The 19,546-nt window shown below is 59.9% G+C and overlaps 1 protein-coding gene across 1 annotated transcript in view; it reads right to left on the bottom strand.

The window, feature by feature from the left end:
• Positions 1-716: 716 nt before the first annotated feature.
• PPP1R37 (protein phosphatase 1 regulatory subunit 37) overlaps positions 717-19,546 on the bottom strand; it is a 39,698-nt gene continuing 20,868 nt past the window's right edge. The window contains exons 2-13 of the mRNA XM_028088091.2: positions 8,600-8,697; positions 7,115-7,160; positions 6,765-6,865; positions 5,940-6,059; positions 5,346-5,496; positions 5,095-5,250; positions 3,757-3,869; positions 3,022-3,163; positions 2,767-2,933; positions 1,882-2,623; positions 1,443-1,533; positions 717-1,346 (exon numbers count right to left, since the gene is read on the bottom strand). Coding sequence (XP_027943892.1) covers positions 1,451-1,533; positions 1,882-2,623; positions 2,767-2,933; positions 3,022-3,163; positions 3,757-3,869; positions 5,095-5,250; positions 5,346-5,496; positions 5,940-6,059; positions 6,765-6,865; positions 7,115-7,160; positions 8,600-8,697 — 1,919 coding nt within the window. The 3' untranslated portion in view covers positions 717-1,346; positions 1,443-1,450. The remainder of the gene's footprint in view (positions 1,347-1,442; positions 1,534-1,881; positions 2,624-2,766; positions 2,934-3,021; positions 3,164-3,756; positions 3,870-5,094; positions 5,251-5,345; positions 5,497-5,939; positions 6,060-6,764; positions 6,866-7,114; positions 7,161-8,599; positions 8,698-19,546) is intronic.

The raw sequence follows: 19,546 nt of genomic DNA, 5'->3' as shown, positions 1-19,546 counted from the left end.
CAACGGGGAGAAAATACTTGGCTGAAGGGAACCCCCCCTTGCGATCCCGGACTGATCCAGGATCCAGCTGGAAAATCAGGAGCACCACACAGTTGGTGCCTGGGGGTCCCCTGGGGCTGCTAGGACCAAGTCCCACAACCTGGGTGGCCTAGCACCAGAAATGTACTCTCCTGGTTCCCAGGCTTGAAGTCCGAAAATGTGTCTGCAGGGCCACGCGCCCTCGGAAACGTGGAGCACCTGAGGCCACGGGGGCAAAAGCGGGGGCCTATTCCCCCTGTGCCGTGGGTGGTTCATCTCCATCACACCCTGAGAGCCTAGGCCTGAAGCTAGAAGATATTTTGGGGGTTGTTTTCCTCTGGAGAAACAGGACTGTGAACTGGATGGTAAGGGAGATACAGGAGCGCGGACATGGCAAAAAAAAGAATGGGGGTGGGGGGCAGGGCACCGGGGCAGGGAGTGTTGTGGGAAATGTGGCTGTTGCCTCCCCGGCCTCCCTGCTTTCCTTGGGGGGACCCCTAGCACCAGCCCCGCAGACGTTCCCCGGGGGGCTGGCTGGGCCCTGCGCGCCCCACTCCCTGTGCCCACAGCTCCCGCACGGCACAAGCAGAGAGCAGGCGAGTGCGGTGAACCCAGCTCTGGTTTATTAGAAAAGGTGTGAACAGAGTTGCACCGACAGGAGTAGCCCCTCCCCCGCCCCCTGCCCACCCGTACCCCACACCCATGCCGCCCCCCGGGTTGTAGAGCCTCTCAGGGCGCAGCCTCAAGGGGCCTGGACAGCAGGGTCTCGAGAACCCTGGTTGCTCCTCACCCCAGCTCCCTGATAGATTTATTGCACTTAAGAAAAAGAAAGCTCTGATCCTCTGCTCCCAGCCCCCCCCCCCCAGCCCTGGCCCTCACTCTGCCTGGGGTTGCTCTACCAATGTCCTCCACCACCACTCACTGCCCCTCCCTCGTCATGCCTCCTGCCTGGCCCTGCACCTGGGGGGCACCGGGGCGCCATCCCACCACCACCCAGGACTGCTGCCCTCCACGGGGCAAGCCTGGCCGAACAGGCTGTCTGGAAAAGGTGTCCAGCCTCGTGGCTGATGTCCTCGGAGAGCTCCTCCTCCCATCCCCCCAACCCAGAGCCTTCGAGTGCTGGACACAGAAATAGTGCTTAAGTCAGGGCAGGGAGGGCGGTCCCTGTGGCTCCTGCGCTCTGTGTAGTGTTGCTGTGGGGGGCAGGGGTCCCCAGAAAGGCCCCCCACACCCCTGGTGGCCCAGGCCTCAGGAAGGCTGGGGGTGAGGGTGAGCAGATTCTCATGGCTCTGGCCTCAGCTCATCGAAGACTGACCGGAAAAAAGGAACTTGGGGAGAAGAGATTGGGGGAGGGCCTGTCAGAGCCAGGGGCTCTACTGCCGGACCCCAGAACCCCTGCCCTCTGGCCCTGGCCCCCGCCTCACCTAAAGTGTCACAGTGTCTCCTGCCCAGATTCCTGACTGGCTTCCAGAAGCAGCTCCTCGAGCTCCTTCTCATTCTTGGAGCAGCTCAGTTCTGCAAGGGGAGAAGGGGCAAGCAACCTCCAGTCAGGCAGGTGGGGATGGGGGGGACCCCAGGCCATCCCCACCAGCCCTGCCCAAGTCTGGCCCTCAGGGCAGCACAGGGCCCGGGTACCACTGAGACCATCAGACTCCAGTCAGCACACCTCGCCTGCTCCATACCAGGGAGAGCTCCCAGGGATCCAAGGGAAACAAGGTGGGGGCCGAGGACCAAGTTCTTGTTCCTACCCCCTTCGCAGGCCGTTTTAAAGGGAACACTGAAGCCCATCGAGGGGCAGGTGCTTACCCGGGGTCACACCAGCACCCAGGGCCTGCTGTCACCCTGCCCCGGAGCCCCACTCACCGTGTTCCAGGCCACAGCTGCCCGCCTTGGCCTCAGGCCCCGGGGGTGGCTCTGGAGGCAGTGCGAGGGCAAACTCGGGCTTCAGGCCGTTGGGCAGCGGTGGCCCTGACTGAGGTGGCTCCAGCTGTGACTGAGGCTCCGACACCCCTGGGTCCAGAGTGCCGATGGCCTCAGCTGGTGGCAGGCCAGGTGAGGTGGGCAGAGAGGATAAAGCAGGAGCAAGGGGGGAAGGGGGAGAAGGAGGGGCGGGGGGTGCCGGGAGCTCTGCCCTCTCGGGCGGACTCTCAACCCGAGTCACCACAAACACTTTGTGGCCCCGGCCTGGGCTGGACACAGAAATACGCTGCTCAGTGGGGGAGGCGGGGCTGCCTGGGGGGCTCCTGTCCCCAGGGCCCAGGGAGTCCGAGGGGGGCACCAGGGCGGGGCAGGGGGCCTCGGCCCTCTCCCCCTCCTCCTCCTCCGCACCCTCCTCCTCGGAGTCCGAGTCTGAGTCTGAGTGCGGCCGGGCGCTGGGGCCGGGGGCCCCATTCTGCTGGGCCCTGGTGGCGGGCTCGTCCCCAGGCTCCTGGCCCCTGGGCTCCTGGCCGGGCTGCGGCTCAGTCATGGAGATCTCGGGCATGGAGGCGGAGAGCTGCAGCCGCTGCTCCTTCTCGTCCTGCTCGCGCGCCAGCATGAAGTTCTGCTTGCAGCCATTCTGGATCTCTGCGAGCAGTGCCTTCTGCGTCTCGATAAAGCTCTTCACCTGCAGGTGGAGCGGGCCTGGCTAGGGCTCTGCACAGCCAGTGCCCACGACGGACCCTGCAGTCGCCCTGGGCCAGCCTGGAACCCAACCCCCCCCCCCCCCCCCACCGCTGGAGGCCTCAGGGAAGAGCCCACTCAGCTCACCGCCTCCTTCTTGGGCTCACGGTCGAGGTCGAGGCGCAGCAGTGAGTGGTTCACCTTGAGGGCCAAGGACAGTGCCATGAGCCCGCCCGTCTTGATCTCGTTCTCCCGAAGGTCCAGTCTCAGGAGGCGGGGGCTCTCGGCGATGAACTCCGCCACCGCCACCGCGCCTGGGAGGGGGACCGCAGGGGCTGGCCATGGGCTAGCCGCCCGCCGAGCCCACCTGCACCGCCCCCTCGGCCCGGCCCCGCGCCCTACCCTCGCACGTGAGCTTGGTGGAGGTGAGGCCAAGGCGCAGCACACTGCGGTTGCTGATGAGGCCGTTCTTGAGGTTCCGCACGCCCTCGTTCCCGATGGGGTTGTGGCCCAGGTTCAGCGTCTCCAGGCTGTGTGTGTGTGGCTAGAGGGGGCCGCACGTGAAAAGAGTGAGGAAAGGCCCAGAAGGCCAATCAGGAAAGAGGCAAACCCAAGCGCTCCCTCTTCGGCAGTGCCACCCAGACAGTCCTGCTTAAGGCCAGATGCTTCGTGGACTCGGAAGCCGCCCCAGTGCCAGCCAGCTGCCCTGTCCACTCCCCAGCCCGGGCCCGCATCCCGAGGGCTCAGCGCACACACCTGGCCATTGGTCATTCTTAACTTGGACGTGAGTCTTTGTAGCCTGTGGGCTTGCTTTAAATACCATGTATTTATGTAAAAAGATTTAACCCGCCCTGAAGGCTTCCAGAAAATATTAACTTTCTATGCAGAACATTTTCACCTCGTGCGCAACATGGTACTAGGCTACCGTGCCAGATGCAGAAAGACAAGGGCAACATGAGAAAGGCTACTTTCCTTAGGACAGAGAGGCTGCGGAAGCTGAGGGAGAGCAACCCGCGCTGAAAGGGCTCCTGCAAAGGGTCCCTGAGGGGCAGGGTGAGCAAGACGGGGGGCAGAGGATGGGGCTGAGAGGCGGTGCTGGAGCCGTGGCGCCCCCTCCCCACCCCCGGCCCGACTCACCAGCGTCATGCCCAGGAAGGCCATGCCCGTGTGTGTCAGCTGGTTGTTCCACAGCACCAGGGTCTCCAGCCCCTTCTTCTGCTCCTTGAGGCCCTCACAGATGTAGGCCAGACCTGGAGGGGACCCATGGGCAAGTCCCCACTGTGGTCCAGGCGCTTCTCCAGGGGACACCGGTGGGGAGCCACTGCTACCCCAGAAGAGCGCAGAACCTCCCGGAGCTTCGCCCTCCCATCGGCCTGCCTGCCCGGCACCCCCCCCCACCCCAGACTCTGGCCTGGCCACCTCCTGCCTCGGCCCAGCACCCATGGCTCGCTCCCTGGTGCCTGGGCTGGAACATCCCTCTGTCTGCTTCAGTTTTCTCCAGAGCACATCTCACCATCTGACAGACTGCATATTCTATTAATTTATCGTGGCAGTGTCTCTCCCGAGGGCAGAGATCTCTGTCTCAACAGGCCTGGCACGTGCTAGGTGCTCAGTAAATGTGGTTGTCTGGGCCCGGCCACCCTGGGCGAAGGAACTGGCCTGGATGCCCTATGCTGTCTCCCCAGCGCTCTCCTCACACTGAGGCCCGGAGACCCTGCTCAACAGTGAACCAGGAGGACACAGAGTTCCTACCACTAGCTACTTCCTCTCCCTTCCCATTTACCCTCTAGCCCACTCTGGCTTCTCCCCAGCAAATACCCAACATCTAGGCTCTTTCTTACCTCAGGGCCTTCTATTCACTCTGCCTGGATTCTTTTCCCAGTTTTTTTTTTTTTTTTTTTTTTTTTTATTTATTTGAGAGAGAAAGCAAGCAGGGTGGAGCGGGGGAGAGGAAAAGAGAATCTTAAGCGGACTCTGCGCTGAGCACGGAGCCTGACGTGGGGAAGCTGAGCCAAGACCAAGAGTCGGACGCTTCACCAGCTACGCCACCCAGGCACCCCTTCCCAGGCTTTTAAAAGGGCCGGTTCCATTCTTGCCCTCCACATTGCCGCCCAGAGGTCACCTCCCTGCACCATCTTAAATGGCCTCTGACTGACCCTCTGTCCCAACAAGGGTTGTTTCCTTCAGGCCACTTTTTCCAGAGAATAATTATTTTAATTATTTGTTCAATACCTCGCTTCAACCTGCAGGTCTTCGCTGAGCTGCCCCCTCCTCTAGGACGCCCTCCCTGGGCTCCCACAGCCCAGCCCAGTCTGAGCTGTCCCTGCCTGGGATGGTGTGTCTTCCCTACTGAACTGTGAGCCCCATGAGGGCAGGGCCACCCCCTTGTCTCCAGCACCATGGGGCACCTGGCTAGGCACACAGTGGGTGCTCAGTGGCTGGAGTGGGGTGGGCGTGGGCAGGCCTCTCACACACCTGAGTCCAGCACATGGTTGTTACGGAGGTCCAGGATCTGCAGGGAGGAGTTGAACTTGAGCAGGTTGCCCAGCTGGGCTGAGTCTTGCAGGCCGTTGAGCTTGTTGTCGGCCAAGTAGAGCTCCCGCAGATTCACGTTCATCTTCAGTGCCGTGGCTGGGGGAGTGCGGGGAGAGCACAGTGACCGGCTGAGCCCAGGGCCCCAGCAGGCAGCATGTTACTGATCCGCCTCCCCTGGCCCCAGAGCTCACCAAGCAGCATGAGGGGTCGCCCTGACAGGCTGGCGTTTTCCAGATGCAGCACTGCTAGGCTACTGCGGATGCGCAGGGCGCGGGCCACGAAGGGCGCCGAGTGGTCCAGCAGGGGTGTGTTTCGGGCATCCAGGTACTGTAGGCAGCTCGTCTGGTGGGGCAGGGGCAGGGCTGGAACAGGCTGGCCCCAGCCCTCCCAGTCCCCAGGGATCTCCCAGCCCCACGTCCCAGTGTGCAGCGGGGCAACTGTGTCTGTGAGGGATGGCCCGGCCTGCAGGTAAGCAGGCAGGGCTGGTGACACCTGAGCTCCCGGACTCCCGTGCAGCAGATGCCCTGGACATGAGTGAAGCGGGGGCAACCACAGCCACCTCCCAGGGATGGGTTACGGGCAAGTGAAGAAGGAAAGATGCTTGAAAGGAGATAAAGGAGCCAGGGTTGGCCTGAGGCAGGGCACCCCTTGGCATTGGGACAACGACACTCCAAGGGCTCATGAAAACCAGGCCCTAAGGGACGGGTGTCCTGAGAAGGCACCCTGGACCCCTCTGCAGTCGAGCCCCTTCTACCCTGGGGGGGGCACAGATGAGAGGCGCCTACCTTGCGCATCATGTGGGCAGCGGCCTGCCAGCCCCGAGTGCCGATGTGCTTGTTAAAGGAGATGTTGAGGTGGGTGGCTGACTCATAGTATTCAATCATGTCGAAGAGGGCCGAGGCACCCTGGGGGCCGAGACAACAGGGTTCAGACTCAGGCTGAAGCAGACCCAGGAGGCCAGGAGGTGGGGGCAAGCAACTAAGGGGTGGGGAGGGCCCTGATCCTGCCCCGGCACCTCTGGGTTCTACGAACCAACTTCGCCCTTCCTGCGGGAGTCCATCTGCTTTCTCCTGCTTGTTACCCCGCCCCCGCCAGCAGGTGGGCTGATACTTCCCAGAACCGGGACAGGCCCCTGGAGTACCTGGGCTCAGTCCTCCAGGACCCCATCCCCAGGTCTCCTGGTGGTCTCTGAGTCTGGGGGGGGGTGAGGACACCTGGGCCCAAATGGGGAGGCTGCTATCTGCATGTTTCTCAAACTCTCTCTTACAAGCGCTGTGATCCCCAGTGGGGGTTCCTGAAAAGGTTTCTGGTGGCCACACACCTGCCCCCACTAAGGCCCAGCTCCCCAAGTCCTTCCCCTGCTTACAAAGGCCCTGCCTCCGGGCGGGGGGGTCCATGAGATCCCTTTTCTGGGCCCTGCCCCAGAGTCCCCTATGCCCCACATCCACTCTGGTCATATTGGCTGCCTCCTTCCTCATCTTGTCCTTCAAGAGGCCCGGCCCAGCCTCTGCCAAAGGGGACTCTTCCTCCTGCAGTGCCCCCTCCCCCTAAACCTCAAAGGGGACAGGGAGCTGGGGGCATAGGTCGCGGTGGTGGCAGGAGCTGCTCACATCTTCATCCAGGTTCGTCTGCTCCAGATCCACGACCCTGAACTGCAGCCTCTTGAAGACCTCCTCCAGGGCCTCACAGGTCTTGTAGTCGAGCTTCTCACCTGGAACAAGATGGAGTGCACCTCTGTGTGTGCTCGCATGCTTGGGGGGCTGGCTGGAAATGGGGGCTCTGGGCAGAGGGAGGACTCGCTGTACCTGCCTCCCCTCAGGGAGGGCACCCACACCTCTCAGGAACCCCACGGCCCTGGGCTAGCCTGCTCTTACAGCAGGACCTGCCGGCCCAGACCCACCTCGAGAGGCTCTGGCCCTGCCCGCTCCCCGGGGGTCCCGGCCTCTGTCCCGACACGCACCTTTCAGGTCCAGACAGTCAATGCGGTGTCCAAGGTCCGTGAACTCCTAGGAAAACAGAGGGGTCAGGGCTGAAGGCAGGAAGACACCCTCAGGAGCAGGGCTGGACCCTGACAGTGGGGCAGGCGGGGCTCTGATCTGGCTCTGTTTCTGAGGTGAGGCAGTGTTCTGGGGTAGAGAGCGGGGCATTCTGTACCCACAGGGCCTGGGCCAGGTAGGGGCACCGCCCCTCCGGCTCAGCTGAATGGAGCATTCCAGGCAAGAAGGGGCAGCCAGCACAAAGGCCGTGAAGCAGGTGCGAAGGTGGGGAAGGCGGACAGGCGTGGGGGTGCAGGCCGGGCACCAGGCCCCACACGGAGAGCACTCAGTCAGGAGGAAGAAAGGCACCAGTCAGATGTCTGCCCGGCCCTCCTTGGCTATGAGCCCAGCCCCACCCCCACTGGGTGCCAGGTTCTGTTCTCTGGGTTCCACACACATTAGCCTGTGCGGCCCGTGCTGCGACGAAGCCATACACACACAAAAGGCTATGGGCCGGCCTGGCCTAAGTCCACTTGCTAGTGAGGGACAGGCTGGTCTGATCCAGCTGCTGGGGGCCCCAGGACCCACACCACTGGCTCCCACACTGAGGGGCCGTCTTTCCCTGGAACTGCCAACAGGCCCTTCTGGGAACTGCCCCAGAGAACCCTTCACCCTGGGGTGCACAGCTGGGTGGAGAGCATGACTGCTCACAGCAATGCCGTCTGAGGGAGCGACAACCCTAGAAACAAGCAACCTTGGAACATTCTGGAATGACCCATCCGGAGGGAAGGCACTAAGGTGGTGCTTTACCAACACGCCCAGGCTGGGCAGGCAGCAGGAAAGGCACCTGTGGGACACAGCTACAGGGGACATGCCACGGGCACAGCTGCACCCCATTCACGTAGACAAAGAATGTGTCCTTGGGTCTGTGGGCTTCTGGACAACGAGCTGCCCTCTGACAAACGCACAGGCAGGGCCAGAGGGTGAAAACCTCAAGCTGCCAACAGCGGAACTCCCAGGAAATGGGACTTGAGTAAGAAGTGAGACGTGGATTTTGCTTTTTATGCCTGTAGTATTATAACTTAAAAAAAAAAAAAGTGTATGCAGAACGTATAGAGACCATAAAGAATAAACGTACGTATGGCTTTTCCCCTGGGGAACCGAATTTCTTCAGGGAGTGACAGTTAAAATTCTTACTTTATATCATTCCACACTGTTTAAATATTCATAAAGAGCCTGATTGCTTTTACGACTGAACAGAGGATTTTCCAGGATGTATTTACATGGGCCCTGGGCTAGGTAGCCGGGCGGGGGGGTGCTCTGTGCACCTTTCCCTGCTCAGGGAAGACCCCAGAGGCCCGGAGGCTGCTGGGGGGGGGGGGAGGGGACAGAGAGAGAAAAGCTTCACCCTGGGGACCCCCCTGTCCCCCTCCCCTCGCTCTGACTGCACCCCACCCCTGCCCGGGTACCTGGAGCTGCCGGAGGAGCTTGGGGATCTGTCTGCAGTTCAGCTTCTGGCAGGCTTGCTTGTAGGCACCAATGACCTCATCCACGGTCACGTTCTGGGCTGCAGGTACAGAGGACCCAGGCCTGTGATGCTCCGCACCCTGGGCGCCCCTTCACCCCCTGCCCCCCACGCCCAGCCTCCACAACAAAACGCCCCTTCCGATGACCCATTGAGTTCTGCCCTCCCGTCAAGGCCCCTCGATGCCACTGCTGCCCTGTGGAGGTGGCCCCAGGGCCCCCAAATGAGTCAGCCCCTCCCTCCACACCTTCCCATGGCTCCTCGAGCAGCTCTGCACAAACATCACGCAACTAACATCACAGAACTTTTCTGCTTGTCTGGTTGTCTCCCCTACTAAATGGGGAGGGCAGGACTGGCTCTATCCTGGTCACCACCTTGTCCCAACACTGTCCAGCCCAGGGCCAGGCCCAGAGCAGGTGTTCAACTTGTGTGTGTGTGTGTGTGTGTTTTCCTAGATGAGAGAATGAATCTGTACTTTGATGCTATGAGGAATCTGAGCCCAGAGAGGTGAAGCACCTTGCCCAAGGACACACAGCCGTGAGGGGTGGAGTGGGGAAGTGAACTCTGCTCTTAACTGTGATGCATGTGGCCTCTCAGAGTCCCCACTCCTGAAAGAACACCCTCAACAGCAAAAAACACCCCCCGACAGCTACTCGGCACGGGGCCTCCAGTTTGGGGGACACGGCGGCAGTCAGAGGAGACGGGGCATGGCCCGGGTGCCCAGGGTAGCAGGCAGTGCTCCCAGAATGAAGGGATGGAGCCCAGGCGCAACAGCTGCACAGCACAGTCCCTGGGAGGCCCAGGACCCATCACCACACTCCAGACAAGGCTGGCCTGTCTGTCTGCACAGATCTGCCTTCTGTGGACATTCCATAAAGACAGAGGTAAGCAGGGCGCCTGGGTGGCTCAGTCGTTAAGCGTCTGCCTTCAGCTCAGGTCATGATCCCAGGGTCCTGGGATCAAGCCCCACATCGGGCTCCCTGCTCAGGGGGGAAGCCTGCTTCTCCCTCTCCCACTCCCGCTGCTTGTGTTCCTGCTCTCGCTGTCTCTCTGTCAAATAAATAAATAAAATTAAAAAAAAAAAAAGACGGAGGTAAGCAGTATGTGGCTGTTTGTAGCCAGCCTCTCTTGTGGAGCACAGGGGCTTTGAGTTCCGGCCCCTTCACAGGACTGCACAGTAAATGCCTGATGTATACATTTTGTTTATCCATTCACTGGATAAGACATTCATACTGTTTTCAGTGTTTGTCTATGAAATATTGGATTCTGCCCCAGGGCAGCCGGGAGAACAGGAAGGGAAGTGTCCGAGCAGGGGAGGGGCAGAGTCCGGCTCAGGTGGAGAAAGCTCTTGGCGTCAGCAGAATGGAGTGGGCCTGGGGACGACAGGGCAGGCAAGGAATGGAGCAGGAAGGGGGCCTTCTGGCACACCTCGGCCTACCCTCACCCTGCTGCCACCCTGGCCTGGCCCTCGGAGCCAGCAGGAGACCCTCTCGAAGCTTCCAGGTAAGCGTCTCCCAGTGGACTCTCCCTCCAGATCGCATCAAGCACTACCCTGTTTTCTAGGGGAGGAAACTGAGGCTCAGGGGGGAAAGCTGCCTCCCCGAGGCTGGGCAGCTGGTACAGGGCAGAGTTGTGCACCTGGCTCCAGAGCTTTCTCTCCACTGTGCTGGACCCGCTGTGCTGGAAGAAAGAAGCGGACAGAGGCCCCAGCTTAGCCCCTCGCTTCCTCCCTGAGCGGAGATGCAGGTGACCAGCAGCCTCCCCGGTGCCAGCCACCTCCTGCCCACCCAGCGAGGGAGCTCTCTGACGCCTGGTGGCCCCCAGCTCAGGAGCTGGCCCTGCCAGGGAAGGCAGTCCCCGGGGCTCGAGCAGCTGCCTCAGGGGGTCCAACCAAGCTGGGTCTACTGAACCCCGAGGGTTCCTCACACATGAGGGAGGAAAAATGACCTCTCTACTTTCACTAAGTGAACTACAATGAAATGTAGCTCTTCCTTATTAACATGGGCAAAACACAAGAGAGAGAGAAGAGAAGAGAAATAGTGTTTAGCAGACCCTGCGACTTCGTCATCGCTAGGAAAGACAGGTGCTTCCACGCGGTGCACGGGCTGCCGCAGATTTTGAAAGCACATCACTACTCTGAGGGTGGCAGTCACCAGAGCTCCTGCTCTCTCCCTGCGCCAGTGAGGAAGAACGCAAACACCGCGTTGCAATCTAAAAAAATTTTTTTGCTAACTGTATTTGGATATCCTTTGTAATCCTACTTTAGTTTTTGCCTTTAAAAATCATCACTTCAGGGGCACCTGGGTGGCTCGGTCGGTTAAGCATCTGCCTTTGGTCATGATCTCAGGGTCCTGGGATCAAGCCCCAAATCAGTTTCCCTGCTCAGTGGGAAGCCTGCTTCTCCCTCCCCCCACCAGCCCCCCATTGTGCGCGTGCTCTCTCTCTGTCAAACAAACAAACAAATAAATAAAATCTTAAAAAAAGACAAAACAAAACCATCACTCCAAAGGGTGCCCGGCTGGCTCCGTTGGTAGAGCAAGTGAATCTTGATCTCGGGGTGGTGAGTTCAAGCCCCACGTTGGGCACAGAGTTTAACAAAAAATTAAAACAAAATCATCACTCTGAGAAGGGGTGCGCAGGCTTTATCAGATGCTCCCCCAGGCAAGCTCACTTCAAGAAAGGCCCCAAGACTGGGTGGCCTGGTCACATCAGATGGGAATGAAGGAGGGCGTGGGCACACGGGGTGCCATCGCTAGCGGTTCTCAGCGTCCTAGAGCCTGCAGGAAGTAAGAATTCTAAGGACGCTCTCAAGCTGCAATCAATCCCTTAGGTGTTCAGTTCGGACATCCCAGATCCAGCATCCCAGCCCTGCCTGCTGGGTTGGTCTTTGTTCTGAGGAGCCTCCCGGTAAGCTTGAAGCCCAGGGTCTCTAACCTGGCCAGCTCCGCACCAGCCACAGCTGCCGGCCGGCCACCCCTTCAGCCAGGCGTCCGTGGGGTTTGCAGGCAGCACAGCCTCACACAAGGTCACCGCCAGAGCTCACAGAGGTCGCATCCACCCAGTCACTTACAGAAGGGGAAACAGAACAGGGGCCAGGAGGAGTGGACATATCTCCAGAAGTGGGAGAGCCCCTCAGGCCCGGAGTGACTTAGCGCCCCCTGGTGACAGGAATAACAACTGCAGCTTTGTCACTCCCCTCTCGAGCTGAGACTTTCGAGAGGGGACAGCACTGGGGAAAGACACTGAAGGCACAAGAGCGGGGGATAGGGAGGTGTTCAGCCAGTCCACGGCAGCCTGGGGGCACCCCCACCCCACCTCGATGGCCCCAACAGCACCACCAGCACACCCCAAGTCCTGGCGCGGCACCAGCGGGGACACAGGAGAGCATCAGGTGGCTCGGCAGTGACCTTACGGTCATCATTACGTATGCGGGCTTCATACACGGATTAACGAAAACAAACTACCGTATTGTCTGGGAATGAGATGAAACGTATTCAAGTATAACAAAACTGAACCAATTTAAGAAAAAGTGGAAAGGTAACAGCAGCATGGGTGGTGCCGAGAAAAGACCGCATGGCATCTAGGCGGCGCTCACGCTGTGCCAGCCCCATGCCCAGCTTTCCATAAGCCGGCAGAACCCCAGGCCTGGCCCCCCTGCACGTCTGTTCGCTTGTGATGCTGCGGCGAAATGGTCAAGGGGAGAACAGGGTGAAAGTCTGAGGAGCGTGGACTGAGAGAGACAAAGCTCCCCAGCCCCGGTGTGGGGTCTCCAGCCTGGGGTCACCCACCCCCGGGCTTCCACAGCCTTAAGGAACCACACAGGCCTCACCACGGCGGGCACGAGTCAGTGAGCAGCTCCCTCAGCCGGCCGGCCCAGCCTGGAGGCTGCAGAGTGAGGGCACAGCCAGGCCCTGAGTCCTCGCGGCCTCCCTCCCCGTCCACCCGGGGCTCCCTACCGGAGACACGTGGTCTCACAAAGTGGGTAAGAACACGGGCTCTGGAACCAGAGCGCCCGGGGTTGGATTCTGACTCCTAATTTAAAACTCTTGACGCTGAGCAAAGCGATTTCACCTCTGTGCCTCCATCACCTCATCCCTAAAACGGGGCGAGGGTGACTAACTCCTCGGCTACCTCTGGTGACAGAGTACGACTTCATCCCTCCGACCAGAGCTTAGCATACTCATCATAGGTGCACACGAACCCGTCACGGCCGTGTTTTCTCCCCTGCTGGAAAGCAGGGACCCAGAAGAGGCATGCAAGCACCTGTCCATTACGGAATGGCCGGTGAGGCCGGGTGGACACGCACGTGTGGGAGCAGGGGGGACATGTGTGCATGTGCGTGTGTATGTCAGGTCAGGGCTCAAACGTGTTCACTCAACTCCCCAGTCCAGTACCCTGAAGGTCCCACTCAAGCAGGGGCTGGAGTTCAAGTGGCTGTCAGAGAGGAGGGGACGGCAGCAAGTAAGGGAGAGCACGCGCCTGCTTGCCAGGGAAGGGGGTCCAGAGCTCCTGGCCTGGGATCGGAAGAGCCGTCCTTGACCTGGCGAGGCTGTGACTGACAACTGCGACCACCGCTTCCCCTCTCTGAAAGGGACATCTGCAGGGTCTCAGGAGATGACCTGCGAGGGCACTTGCTAAGCAGCCGCACGGTGCCAGGTCTGAGCAGGAGCCACGAGTAGACCAAGAAGACACGGATGGCGGGCACCGCTTCCAGGAACTGGGAAGTCACGGTGGGAGACCCGATGCTGAGGTACGTTCTAGGCACAGCTCGGAGATCCGAGGCTGGCGGAGTTACGACTCCATTTCCTAAGAAGGGGAGGCCAGCTCAGAGAGGGCAAGTCATCTGCGCGAGGTCCTGGGGCCAGGAGAGGCGGGACGGGAACACACAGCAGACCCGCGCTGGTCTGACACTGGAGCAGGGCTTCTCATACTGCTTTGGCCTGAGCAGGAAGGGTCCGGGGGCAGGGGCAGGCTGGGGGGCCCCCCCGGACTCTGGGTGGGGCACAGTGTGAACTCTGGGGAGGGATGCTGCTGTGCAGCAGTCGGTGGGTGGGACCTCCCACGGGGGTGAGGCTCTGCAGCTCGCCCCAGCAGCTCATGCCAGTCTGCCATGACGAGGCTGTGAGGCACACGGAGCCTGCCTCCCCCTCCCAGCTGTGCTGGCCCTCACAAAGGGAGGGAGAGAAATCCAATGCCAGGCATCGGATGACAGGCAGAGAGACATCTGTGTCTGGTGCGGGGCTCTTGGCTGCACACAGGTGCAAAGGCACCCCGGAGACACAAGGAGAGGCTGGGCACCAGGGGGCGGCAATGACTCAGGCCATCCCTGCCAGCCGGGAGCTGGTGGGAGAGAGAAGACACAAGTCCTCCCAGCGGGAATCAAAAACCAAGAAACAACAGTGTGGGGAGGAAAGGGAAGGGGCAAGGGAGCAGGGGCCCGGCTCTCCCTGCTGGGGCTTCACATGGACAAGACAGCTACAGAGCAGTGGGCAGCGGCCCCTGGGAGGGGGAGGTGTAACAGGGCAGGAGCAGGCCCGGCAGGATCTAGGACAGCACGAGGGAGTGCATGGGAGGGCAGAGCTGGGAAGTGAGGACCCTGCTCTCCGCCTGAGACAGGAGCCACCAGGGCTGGGCACAGGGCAGTGACAGGAGCTACTTGAGGCCTGGGGAGGATTCTATTCCAGAGGAACGGGGTCTCTTGGAGACCGCTTTATACTGTGCCCAGTAACAAGGAGCCTGCCAGGGTGGGGACACCAGAGGAGACAAGTGAGGTTTAAGAGTGTGGGGGAGCCCAGAGCCCGGGGCCTGGGTTCTAATCCCCTTCCTAATCCCCGCCCCCATCAACCCACAGCACGTGGCCATGACCTCCCAGGGCTGGCCTGCAGCATCAGCAGAGCCTAACTTGGGAGGCTGCCTGCCTCGCTCTTCCTATGCCACGAGGGAGGGGCACAATCACATCCACCCACTCGACAGACAGGAAACCAAGAATCTCGTGGCAGGTGGGTGGCCTGGCCCCAGCAGGACGGCATCTCTCCACGTGGGACCCAGGAACCGGGCTCTCGGGGCTCTTTCCTGCATGACTCCCCAGGCTTTGGTGCTCCCATGGCTTGAGGTCTGTGGAACCACCATCCTGCCCTAAACCAGGCCACTTGGGCGCACACCTTCGGGGCAGAAGCCTGGCTCAGAGGGGACCCGGCTGGTGTTCAAGGCACAGGCAGGCCTACAAACCCACAGCTGCACTGTGGACGCGGTGAGACTGTCACCGCGTGTGTCAGACACACAACCCGCCCTCCCAGGGAGTGCTGCCTTGGCCTCGATGCCGGTCAAAGTACTGAATGGCCTGCTTCCCTGGCCACCCTCCCGCTGCCATCCCGGGACCCCAGGGGGACCATGCTCATTACCTCCACTCCCCACCGCCCTCCCCAAAGGTTCCAGGGGTGGACAGCAGTCAGTCCACAGCCCCGAGGCTGACCCTCATGGAACCAGCCACAGACGGTCCCAGGGCCATGCTGGAACTGTGCAGAAAGAGCTCTCCTCTGCAGGGCTGGGGCTGAGGTTACCTCTCATTTCTGGAGCTGCTGGTGGCCATCCTGGCATCCACCAGGAGGAGAGGGCCTCCCCAGGCAACTCAGAGGAAAGGTGAGCTCAGACGTTTGAGATCCTGGACCCAGCCAGGCCTGAAGCCTGACCATTCAGGATTCCTCAGGTCCATATCCAACAAATTCTCCCTTTTTCCTTCAGCTGCTTGGAGTTCAGCTTCTAATCCAGGAGAATTCCAACTTAGGTGCCATCTTGCCATTCATTCAGCAAATACCTCCCGAGGCCTACCACATGCCAAGTTCTGTGCTGCAGAGAGACGGGGACGGCTCTGACCTGACCCCCACCCTCTGGGGGTCCTTGCTGGGGGGGTGGAGGCAGGTATGCCGTAGGAAGGCGATGCGAACACCCCAGACTGAGCTAAAATGTGATAGTCAGGAGGGAGTCAGCTCTCAGAGGCCCCTTTTAAGCTCTGTCCATGGCCCTTTCCTTCCCCCAGGGCACAGTGCTCCAGCCACACCCCCAACTCTTCTTCCCAGAAGGCCCAGGGCTTCCACACACCTCATACCCTCCCCCTCCCCTCTCTCAGGTCAACTCTCAGCACAGATGTCTCCTCCGGGAAGCCCTCTCTGACCTGCAGGCTGGGTCAGGTCCCCTTCTCTAGGTTTCCCCATCTCGGCCCTGCCCATTCTGAGCTGTCACTGTCGGGAGACAGGCCTGTCTCCTTCCACTGAACTGAGAACCCTGGGAAGACAGGCCAGGGGCGTGGTCCAGGCCGTGTCACCAACACTGCCCAGCATGGAGGCCAGGCACAGAGAAGGCACCAAGACCGGGGGAGGGAGTGGCAGACAGAGGGACGAGCTCACATCTGGCTGTTGTACTAGGCCTCTGAGCAGGAGGGGCCCACCTGTTCCGTGGGGAGAGACTACTGTGGAGGCCTGGCCGAGGGCCTCCCGGCCCAGGAAGCCTGGAGGGAGGTGAGGATGCCGGGGCCTAGCCCTGCCAGCAACTACTCATTTTGTGACAGAGCGCTCCTTGCACAGAATGGCAATAGCTGCTCTTTAGCTCAGCCGCTTCCCTACCAGGCGCTCCGCCAGGCACTGCGCGCTGAGCTGCTCATCCTCGCCAGAATGCTGCCGAGCGGAGCGTGCCAGCCCACTGCCCACCACACAGAGGAGGAGACCTCTCATGACACTAAATGCTCTCCTAAGTCACGAAGCAGGGAGGAGGCGGAGGGATGGTCAAAGGCAGGAATGTCGAACCACACCCCCCCACCGCCTGCCCACCCCCGTCCTACCTTGGTGCCCAGAGGTCCTCAGGCCCTCAGCTGCAGTCTGGACCAACAGGTTTGGGGGCCTAGACATGCAGCCTTCTCTAATATCAGGTTAGGGAGGCTGCCAGAAGGATTCCTCTTTCTCTTTAGGGTTGCCAGGATCTGGAGAGCCAGTCCTGTCCCTTAGCAGAGCCACCCTCCGGGGCTCCTCACAGTGCCTGCTGAGACCCGAGTGGCTGCACTGGCTGGGCATGAGACGCACAGGTGTGGGGCCGGCCTGGTGTGCTCTCGTCCCGGGACAGCCCTCTCCCCTCCATGCCCCCACAATAAGTAGCCACTGATGTCTCCCACCCCGCCCCGCCCTATCCCAGAGCCTCCCTGCACGGTCTGCGAGACAAAACTGAAAGCAATCACAGAGGAGGAGCCCCATAGGCTGCAACAGAGGGTAGGGAGGGAACATGGAGGCAGGGACGATGGGCAGACTGGGATCTGCTGGAAAGGGGACACCTAGAAAAGTCTCAGCGAGGACCTGAAGAGTGAGACAGCAGAGAGAAAGACATCCTGGGCGGAGGGAATTTTGTGAAGAGGTACAGGCATGGAGACTGCGCAGTGTACCTGGGCAGTGAGCCACATAATCAGGAGGGCCTAGGGTGTGTGAGGGGAGGTGGGGGGCACCCATGGAGGGTCTCAGTCACCAAGCATGGGATAGGGGTGTCATCCTAGAGCCGTCGGTGGCAAAGCCTATATTGCAGAAGAGGCAGGAGAGCAGAACTGGCCCAGTAGTCAAGGTACCTACTCAGTCCTTGTCAACGACAGAGGTGTCTGTTCATAAGGCCTCAGGGCCTTTGCACCTGCTACCCTCTGCCCAGAGTGCTCTTTCACCTTTTCTCTCCACGGCTCTATCCCTCCCTGCCTGCCTTCGGGTCTCTGCTCCAACATTACCTCCTCAGAGGCCTTCCCTGACCACCCTAAATAAACAGTCCCCTTTGTCACTGTCCATTCCTGTATCCTGCTGCATTTTCTGTGTGGCACTTCTCACGACCTGACAAAGCTTTATACTCTGCTTAGGAGACAATGAGAAGGATTTTATTGCTTTTGTTCACTGAAGTATCCGCAGAAGGGTATGCAGAGGGCACACTGTAGGTGCACAATAAACGCTCGTTGCCAGAACAAACGAACAGAGGTGGGGCAAAGAGTGGGTCTCTGGAATCGAAAGAAAAGGGGTCTGAGTCCCCAGTTCCACCCAGGCCGGCGGGTGGGCTCAGGGAAGGGTCCTTCCCTCTTGGGACCCGCATGGAGGCAGTGAAGACCTAGCTGTGATGAGGTCATGGGTGAGCACACGCTTAGCCCCCAGCTGACCAGGGCAGATGCCCTCCAAGCATCTTCATCAGGCGTCTAGCTCCTTCCTGCTCTCCAGAAATGCCACACACATTCCTCCCATGGCCTGGGCTGTCCCAAAGGGGGGTCAGGGGGCAGCACAGGGGCACAGCAACACAAAGCCTCCTGCAGCTTGACATAGCGAGGAAACAAAGCCCGGGCGCCTGAGGCCCCACCACCTCTGCTGTGTGGTCCCTGTCCCCTCAGAGCCAGGCGTCTTGTGCTGCCCAGGTGCAGACAGAGCTGCCCTGTCCCCACCCCCAAGCCCCTCCCCAAGCCCCTCCCCAAGCCCCTCTGGGCACACGGGCAGCCTGAGGAGCCTCTCTGGTGCTCTGAGAAGCCATCATCTTGCCCCGACTCCCAGACTGATTTATTTATTTATTTATTTATTTTTTTAAAGATTTTATTTATTTATTTGAGAGAGAGAGAATGAGAGATAGAGAGCACAAGAGGGAAGAGGGTCAGAGGGAGAAGCAGACTCCCTGCCGAGCAGGGAGCCCGATGTGGGACTCGATCCCTGGACTCTAGGATCATGACCTGAGCCGAAGGCAGCCGCCCAACCAACTGAGCCACCCAGGCGCCCCTCCCAGACTGATTTATAAGCCCGATCTCGTTTATGACTCCCAACAGCCCTGGGAAGCTTCCCAGAAGAGGTCTGGAGGTGGGAAGTGACTCGTCCAAGGACACTTTTCCAGCTGAAAGCAGAGGGAGGGTCTGGTCCTCATCTGCCAGTCTCCACGGCTGCCTTCCTGACCACTGGGCTGGCTTGTCTGTGGGTTCTTACCTATGTCTCCATGCCAGCCACCAGCACGGCCTCTTTCAGTCTGTTCCCCAAGGCAGAAAACTGAGTTTTAAAACACTTAAACACGCTGTGATCGGAGAATAAGGGAAGATACAAATGAAACAAAAGTATGCCAACACCATTCTCTACCTACCAGACAGGCCAAAGCCTACACGCTGGACAGCATGTACTGGTGACACTGGGAAGCAGGCGTGCCCTCAGGCGGCTGCTGAATATGCCAACCGTATGGTACAAGCCCTTCCACAGGCAATCTGGCAATACCAGTCAGAATTCCAAAATCCAAATGCAGATACCCTTTGACCCCCCCCCCCATTCCACTCTTGGAGATGCAGTGTACAGATACCCTTGCCAAGATGCAAAGATATATGCCTCTCCAGTGATTCACTGCAGGACCGTCTGCACCTGCAGAACGGGGCCCGACAGCACTACCCAACAATGGGGGAGCAGCTGATAAAGACCCGGACCACTCAGGGACCGGAACTCTCTGCGGCCAGAGAGAATGAGGACACTTGCTCTGAGCCAACAGGGAACAGTAGCCAAGATACGCTCAAGGAAAAAAAGCTAGGTGCAGAACAGTGTGCTCATGAATGCTACCTTTCATGAAACAGAAAATAAAACTCCGTGCTGTTAAAAAGCAAACTAACATGGGAGAGCCTGGCTGGCTCAGTCGGTGGATTGTGAGACTCTTGATCTCCGGGTCGTGAGTTAAAGCCCCATGTTGGGTGTAGTGATTACTTTAAAAAAAAAAAAAACTAACAAAACTAACACAGAGATGGAGTACCAAGTGCAGCAGCTCAGGAATCTGGGAATGAAGGCACTCTGCCCCTTCCCTGGGCCTCACAGCTGCCCCCAAAACCACAACAGAAAGTGAAATGCGCCCTTGCCCATGTCAGCTACAACCC

Source organism: Eumetopias jubatus, unplaced genomic scaffold (assembly GCF_037043125.1).
Source record: "Eumetopias jubatus isolate StellerSeaLion01/CBP00866 unplaced genomic scaffold, mEumJub1_p1.0 scaffold_10, whole genome shotgun sequence".
Lineage (NCBI taxonomy): Eukaryota > Metazoa > Chordata > Mammalia > Carnivora > Otariidae > Eumetopias > Eumetopias jubatus.
The sequence above is the reverse complement of the archived record's forward strand: the minus strand, read 5'-3'. Positions and strand labels throughout refer to the sequence as shown.